This window comes from Chenopodium album, chromosome 12, assembly GCF_948465745.1.
Source record: "Chenopodium album chromosome 12, dcCheAlbu1.1, whole genome shotgun sequence".
Classification (NCBI taxonomy): Eukaryota; Viridiplantae; Streptophyta; class Magnoliopsida; order Caryophyllales; family Amaranthaceae; genus Chenopodium; species Chenopodium album.
This window is the reverse complement of record NC_137845.1, coordinates 7,644,288-7,652,849: the sequence shown is the minus strand read 5'-3', so window position 1 is coordinate 7,652,849 and position 8,562 is coordinate 7,644,288. Positions and strand designations below refer to the sequence as shown.

Sequence of the window (8,562 nt, the reverse complement as noted above, 5' to 3'; positions counted from 1 at the left end):
ACCTAAGTAGACTCTTGTTGTACCATTACCTTCTTCTTCAATAATAGACACCCATAAGGTAGAGGAAATCCAAGTAGATCCTTATGAAGATATAAGTTTGAATAAGAATATCAATGTTTCGTCGAGAAAGGAGGAATGTAATCAATATAAAGCTCTCTGAGGATGTTTTATGTATATGTATGATATGCCTCCTGTGTATGCATGTATGAAGGTCCAGACTAAAATGAAATAGCTATTGACTATTGCTAAATAGTTTTTAATTTGATTTGATGAGGATGAATAAAGATTTCTGCTTGTTTTATATCAATTTTTTAAATCTCAAATCCAGTACCAAATTGGACAGATGTTCTCAACATCCTTCATTCACAAAATTACAACATCCATTCATTCACTTCACGCCATAATAATAAGAGTAACTTTGCTGCATTTTGTAACATCCTTCAACTTCATGAATGTTTCACAAACACCAGAATAGCATAACAAAATATGACCCACCAGCCTCACGTCCTGACTCATCACGAATGATCAAGTGTAGAATAAAAATCATACAGAAAGAGGGCAACACTCATAAGCTACAAAAGCAACATAATCTTCCATATATTTCGTCTGGATGCATCAATACAGAAAAGGATGATGAGCTGATATGAAAAACATCAAAACCGGTCCATGTTAAACAGGTTTGGAATCACAGGAGCGAGTTCGGCTCCTTACTGAGTATCATCTCACATTCACAAAAACATGATGACATGCACAAGATAAGCCTACTCGCTAAGATCAAAACAGGAGGGCTATACATTTGATCTAACCCCAACCACCATGCCTCATGCCTCTCATACATGGATTACAAAAAAAATTAGGAAATTTCCGTCAGCTGTTACCCGGAGAATGTAGTGAATACAAAAGGTTGCTTGAGCGTGATGGCACTTCCATCGTTAGTAGCTCACCCTTTGCCTATGCCCCAGGCATTGTAGCTATCTTGTGATCCGAACTCCTATATGGCCAAATTAAAAGATAGTGATAGTTTTTATATTAGTTGCTACAATTTGACTTCCATGGTCTCCAAGCTATTAAACAAAGAAATATCATATAAGACCATGCATTACCATAACTTACCATCTGGCCTAGTCTGAATTCAGGTGGTGTACCTAAATCTGTGATTGCAGCATCAAGGGCTAAATTCATGCATTCTTCCAGATCTTTCTTTAGTTGTTCAGGTCCCAAATGAGAATACTCTGAAAAAACAGATCTCTTCTTCACTACAGTACCTTCATCATTTATATTAGTAGACTCGCTTGGGAGGAAATCATCCATCAGAGATATCGCTTCCATAAGCTGTTGGGTATTTGGCAGATCCTGTGACAAAAATAATTCCTCAAACTGATTTTCATCGGCGTGTCCCACAACTTGATGATCGGTATAAGCCTCACACGCAAACTCTATGTTATAATCATCAGTTGATATGTTTGGTTCAGGTTGCAGCGCTTCATCACCAAATACCATGTGGTGATCCTGTGAAGAAATTATAAATTATATAATAAAACAATCTTCCTTGTCACAAAAATGAATAGGCAATGAACAAAACAATGCAACAACTTAAAATTAATCGTTTGTACAGCTGAGCAGCAGGCAGCAAAATCAAAGATCAAACACATTGTTCTTGTGTCAGTTGATTTATAGCGTAAATGAGTAACAATAATGGATATGCCACTTCTTGACTCAGCAGCATATCATAGAGTTGCATACGTGAGGGTGAAGCACTTGGATCTACATACATACTAGATGACAGCAATAAACTACTATCGGCCTAAATTATTATTACAATAAATGCAGCATAGGCATTACCAGACAGATATATAATAAGTCACTAATATGCTTTATAAAAATATTTCTTTGTAAACTATGAAGGCCTGTAATGTCAGGAAAGCATCTATTCGCATAAAAATTAAAAGCACTGCTAAATGTGCATAAATTGCATAATTTTTCAAAAAGTCGATAATAACATCACCTGGACACCAGAGGGTGCAATCAGAGCAATCTCATGTAGCTTATCATTCCTAGGAGGCTCAAGAGTCACATTGACAACTGCCACATCTGAGATATGATCTACAACCTTATCGCTCTGTTTCACCAGCTGCTGCTGATAGAAAATTTTTGAAATAACATATACTCCATCCTTTTCATCCTCCTCTCTACCCAGATGATATTGATGCATGACCCAATTCGTCTTCTCCAATTTGCCCCCTTTTGCAGAGCTAACATACAGAACCATAATCTTCTTGCAACCTTTTTGTACCCCATTGAGCATAACTGGTTTGGTCCGACCAGTTTTATGCCAACGCACATCACCCGAATCATCACCATGGATTTTCCGTCTCTTTTTTGTACCAGTGTTGTAAGCTTTTGTAGTTCTATGGAAAAAGTGAGACGGACATCCGTCTTGCTTGACACCTTGATTTAATTATTAGAAAGAGTTAATTACTTACAAAACCCAGGTAATAAGTATGCTTGATAATTTGCAACTCGCCTGGTAGATTTTGCGGGTGAGTGTAACAAATTCCACTGTCTTCATCAACAGTGGGGATGAACTCATCGATGAAAGGGTGTGGTACCTCATCTCCAACGCCATTCTTTGCTATTAAATGTTGGATTATTTCCTGGTCTGTAGGATCAAATTTCACACCTCTTGGTAATCCTGGCCACTCCTGAGCTACCTGAGAGTGAAGGAACAAGAAAGATCTAAATGTGTACAAAATGCACATGCAGAGAAAAGCAATAAATAGTCCAGTCACAGGCGATATCACCAATCACCAAGGAAGCAGGCATAGGTTACACATAAAGCTCTACATTTTTGCTTCTGCTAACAAGAATATCCTTAATGTGTCAGAGCTCAACATGACTAACTGTTTAGAACTTTACATTATAAAAACACAATAGCACGTATTCATAGTATGTGCTTGTACTGAATATGAAGCAGAGATATAGCAATGCAAAAAATCAAATGTGCATGCAGTTTGACAGGTTATTGTAAATTTGTCATACTCCAAAAACAATGCCAACAGTTAACTGATCTCAAAATAGCAAATTTTATCAAATCTCCATGTATTTTGTACAGTTCAATGGTAGTTTTAAGTTCCTTTAAAATCAAAGCTGCGGATTATTTCACATCTCAAATATTTTCCATTCAATTGGTACTTTGGGCTTTATTAGGAGAACACTGCAAATCAAAGTCAACAAACAAGGGATTGGATGAAGTAGAAACAAAAATGAATTGACAGATATAGCATTGATTTCAGTTAAATGCATCACAGGGGTTTAACTGCACAACAAACATGAGACTGGATGGAGAAAAAGAAAACAGATTACTTACCCTTGTCTTGGGACTTCTCTAGATCTCTGACCTCTATGAAAATCTAGGAAAGCTTCACTGGAATACCTCAAACCCTCCTCCTCCCTCTTTCCTCTGCCCATTACTATCCTGCATCTTCACACTGCCATAATTTTCCAAGCACTACTCACTAGCTCATTGCCACCTACCTGCTATGATTCCCTCTTTACTCTCCTCAAATCCTACACAGACCAGCTAAAGAGTGCTACACTACCTTTTTGTCCCAACAATTCAAATATCAGACTGCTCTTTGTTTAGCTATTCACCACAAATGGTCACCACATTGTTCGTCAAAGTTCCAACCATCGTGATTTGGCTGGTTTGATTCAAAACTGCTTAAGGGTTTGATAGTAAGAGTAAAAAAAATGAATTAAAAAGGACTCCATTAGCACTGATTTAGAAGAAAGAGATATCCCATGGGGATTTCAAGGGTTTGCAACATGAAAACAGGAAGCAGGCAAGACATACTGCAAACAAAAGTAAAAGCAAGCTAGGAAATGATAATGCAACATTATCAAACACTTGAAGCTTTTTCTACAAACTCAGAATAATAAGGTTGTAAGTACATTGGAAATTTCCCAAAACGAGCAAAAAACAATATAAGTACATTTTGGAGTCACAGGGAAAATTGATTAAGGGTGCATTCTCTTCTTCTTATAAAAGATCTTATAAAATCATATTAGATCTCATAAGATCCTATAAGGTCTAATAAATTCTATAAGATCTTAATAAGTTCTGTAAGATCTAATATGATCCTATCAGATAAAATAAGTTTTATAAAATATTATAAGATTTAATTAGATCAGATCTAATAAGACAAAGAGAACGCATGCTAAATGCGGTCTTACAGCAAGTCAAAGAGCAAGTCAGATCAGGAGTGTATTACGTCATTGTTATCAATAATATGGTGGCAGCTTGGGCACAATCTAGTTGGGTTGCTTTTCCACTTGCCATTCCCCACATCACATGTCTTAGATGGAAACTTTATTTTGGTAGCAATTCTTTTACCGTCAACCAGCCATGAAAGTCTGCATTGTTCAGGAAATTATATTAGAGCTTGTAAAATCGATAAACACAATTCACTACTACTTCATGAGCATAAACCCTTTAAAAGTGCAGTAAGAGACCTTAAGCTAATTCTTTCCACTGTAACACATCAAGATTTGAAATCCATACTATTACCACATAACGTTCATGAAAGAGCATCATGGTGTGGCAATATCAACATACATCTCTTGATCCAAAACCAATGAAATGCTGTGCCATTTTCCACCTATAACAAGCTGTCAGATGCAAAGCATCTAATGCCACATTGTCATTCATTATTAAATAATGGGCATTTCCAGCAGGCAATATTGTTAAAGATATCAAGCGATTAAGTAATAGCAATTCAATTAGGTTCAAATGCTAAATTCCAACATCCAATACATCACAGGCAGTTAGGTGGATTTAGGGGCGAAACCGCGAAAACACTCCAAGTCGAGCTCCATTCCAGTTATGCTCCACTTGCTAGGGATCCAGCTTGACTAGAATCAATGCTTTGACCGATAATCAAAGGTAATTAATAGTCTCTCAATTATCCTAGTGTTATTTAATATTCAAACCACCAAAAATGAGATATCAAGTGCCTAAGCACCTTAGCATTGGAGTACGCCAGGACTTGCAGTGCAAGATTTATGACTTAGCCCACATGCTGTGGAAAGTGGAAACTACCTTTTCACAGTTGCTCGCTCAATAATGCAAGAAATAAAATTTCTGCTGAAGTGCTGAGTTATACTTTCATGTGAATTTCAAGCTCCTAAGTCCAAAGTATATAAAACTTTGAGAAATTGTACAAGGTGAAAACTATGTTATAAGTAGTACACACACGTTGATGTATGTCTCTAGCTTGAATCAGATAAATACTAAAGCTATTTGACTCAACGTGAATACTAACCTTTTCATACCAGTAATATTACCATCTTTTGTTGCCAGACACTACTAGACAAAACAAAAGCATTCATATTTTGAAAGTTGACGCCCACACTGCAATCATTTATAAGAAATTGCTTCATAAACCAATCTACATATGCCATAGAATGATATAAAGTGATAGAACAGAATAAACAAATTTAAAGATACCTATAACTTCACGAACATTACAGCATTTTGCTATTTATTTTTTTTCCTTTTATATTTTTTTCTGGTGGGGTGGGAGCGAGAGGACAGAAAGAGGGGCACAAAGGCTGGAATATCTGACCTGGGTTTCATCGTTTCTGCCGTATCAGGGATTATCCTCTGTGTTTGACATCTGAGCCCAATTACACAAAATATATATAATAGTTACATAACCAATTACATTATTAGAAATTTATAAGACAAAATCAAAGTTAAGCTTTCTATTCCTTACATTTGATTCTATTGCCAAACAATCACATTACCAAACCATTAACTCTTTAGCAATCACTAGGGACCTCTTCACTTACCATTAAGCAATAGCAGCATCAAGAACAATAGTAGCGTTTACATCACTAGGGACTTCTTCAATCCAAACACGCAACTCAACATAATTTTTGCTAATGTGAGCAAACTTGTGAGCAGCTCCGTTATTTATATATATAAACTTCGGGTGGTAATGAGCAGCTTCGTTATTTATATATAAGCGTCGTTATAATTTCTCGTCAAAGTTTAGAATTTCAGAAATAAAACAACCAATACACTCAGTTGGTATGAGTTGAGCACTAAAGCATACGCCAATGCACCTTTGCTTCCAACACAAAGACATCAATGACTTATATAGTTATATAGTTCCAGTCTTCTAGAATATTAGTGGTTACTCGCCTGGGTCAAAACTTGAAAGCAGTATGCATGCATCAGAAAACTTCTCTAACGTATCAAAAACTACTCTGATTACAAGAAGATGTGCATCAGAAAAGTACTCAGAGCGAGGATCTAGGCTAGCTTGGTGCTTCAGGCAAGTCAGCTAAATAAATCTGTCATATGCAGAAGACTATCCTTGGACCTCGCTTGCTTAAGTGAAAAATTCTATTCGAAAAACAATAGTCTAAGTTTGTAAGATTAACTATATGTTATAATGTTATATCTCCTAATCTCCAAAACCGGAACCGGACAACTTATTGCTTACAAATGTGCACGCAATTGAATCTAAATATAAACTAATCAAGTATATTCATAACATTCAACCATTGCGCATTTTGCCACAAATATTCACAAAACCAAATTCAAATTCTGGCAACTACAAAAAGTAAAAATGCAGCAGAAGCGATTGAACAAATAACTGGCATATACTTGATAAATCATGCATCAACTATAGGAAGAACGAAATCCGATTACAAAGATTTTGAAATGTAGAAACTGGACAAAATAACTTGAGCATTATACGAATGGATCGTAACTAAATTAACATCAGCTCAAATGCCTCAAAATGACTATTGCGAAAAAAAAAATTAGGGCAAAAAAATACCACGCCATTGACGCTGAAGGATGAAACTGAAAACTTCTGATCTGAGACGTAATCCCTCGTAAGAAAATCTGCACTCGAAAATTTCAATAACAAATTATATTTACAAGAATCGAATCCACAACAAATCTAATCAGAAATTCTAGAAGAAAAGAGAGAAAATCGAAAGCGAAAATGGAGAAGAAAAATGGTAAAAGAACCGTTAGGACGCTTTCCGATGTCGGAGAAGAGACCTGGACCGTTGGCCGACGGAGGAAGAGAGAAGAGAGAGGAGAGAGTAAGAGGTAGATAGAGGAGAAGGAAGAAGAAGGTGACGACCAGTCGATGAGTACCAACAAAATGACAAAGAGGGAAAATAACACACGAGGTAGTGATGAGGAACGGCGGAGGCTCAAAAGGTGGCGTTTGGAGAAATATTGTTACCGCAATTAGTTTTCTGATCCGTGCAATATACAAACGTAAAATCGAGAAAAGTGTATTTTAATTGATTGGGTTTTATGTTATGAATAAAATTTGCACACTAAATCTTACAAAAAAAAATGTCTAATAAGATGTTAGATTTGTTTAGGGGTGCACATTTAATTATGGAATTTATTATTTTTTAATCATAAAAGTAGAAAAATAGTCTTCTAAGATTATAAGTTTATAATTTTATATATAAGTTTATAAGTTTATTATTTAGCCATTTGATTAAGCACAAAGCAATTATAAGTTTTTATATATAAATAACCAACCAGAAGAAACAACCAGAAATCTCATATAAAATTTGATAAAAATAGGTAGTTTATTCATCAAGACTTGATAACAAAAAGAAAAAAAAGTAAAATGAGTGAGGCTTATTCAATTAATAGCAACATAAACGCAAGTCAAATATGATCCAAGTTTTGGCAAAGGATCTCAGACATAATAAACATATTATTTAGCAATTATTGTACGTTCTCAAGACAGACTACCAACCAACCACTAGCATTAATATTATGTAACTGAGAAATCAAATTGCAGAGAACTTACCACAATCTTCTGAGTTACAATCTTATGGCACCTAAGACACAAAATTACTGCAGTATTAAAAACTAATTAACAATTTACAAAAAAAAATAGATTAATTACAAACTAAACCTGAAGACTGAAGTTTCGATCTGTCGAAAAGTGAGAACTCAGAGAAGGCTAAAGGCAAGCAGGCGAACAACACCGGTCGGCCGTCGGCGGAGTGTGGCCAACGTCGATTTGAGAGCGGCGCCGGTCCTTGAATGAGAGTGAGGGGAGAGGAAGTCAGGAAAAAGTTAGGGTTCTTCGATGTTTTTTATCTGAAGGCCCTGTTCTCTTCACCTTAAAAAAATAATATTAAGTAAAAATAATTTCAGTTTAGTAAAAATAAGTTCAGTTTAGTAAAATTAATTTCAGTTCAGTAAAAATAAGTTCAGTTCAGTAAAATTCAGTTTCTTAAAGAAGAATTATAGTAGAAAATCAGTAAAAATAATTTCAGTTCATCAAAAATAATTTCAGTTCAGTAAAGTTAATTTAAGTTCAGTAAAAATAATTTTAGTTCAGCAAAAATAATTTAAGTTCAGTAAAAATAATTTTAGTTCAGCAAAATTAAGGTGAAGAGAAAAAAAAAAGGACAGGATATAAAGGTGTTGGAACCCTGACCGTTGTCCCAAAACTTAAGGCTTTCACCACTAGAACGCGTGATGTATAGTGAGCATTAACGCAGAGT

At 35.4% G+C, this 8,562-nt stretch overlaps 1 protein-coding gene across 1 annotated transcript; it reads right to left on the bottom strand.

Moving 5' to 3' along the window:
• Nucleotides 1-573: 573 nt before the first annotated feature.
• On the bottom strand, nt 574-7,222 carry LOC145570216 (SUPPRESSOR OF GAMMA RESPONSE 1-like). Its single transcript, XM_081629246.1, has 8 exons — nt 7,046-7,222; nt 6,849-6,916; nt 5,625-5,675; nt 4,272-4,413; nt 2,525-2,711; nt 2,006-2,448; nt 1,114-1,509; nt 574-991 (listed from the first exon to the last, which is right to left on the bottom strand). The coding sequence occupies exons 3-8, from the start codon at nt 5,633-5,635 to the stop codon at nt 941-943; spliced, it is 1,230 nt and encodes a 409-aa protein (XP_081485372.1). The 5' UTR covers nt 5,636-5,675; nt 6,849-6,916; nt 7,046-7,222; the 3' UTR covers nt 574-940.
• Between the last annotated feature and the right edge of the window lie 1,340 nt (nt 7,223-8,562).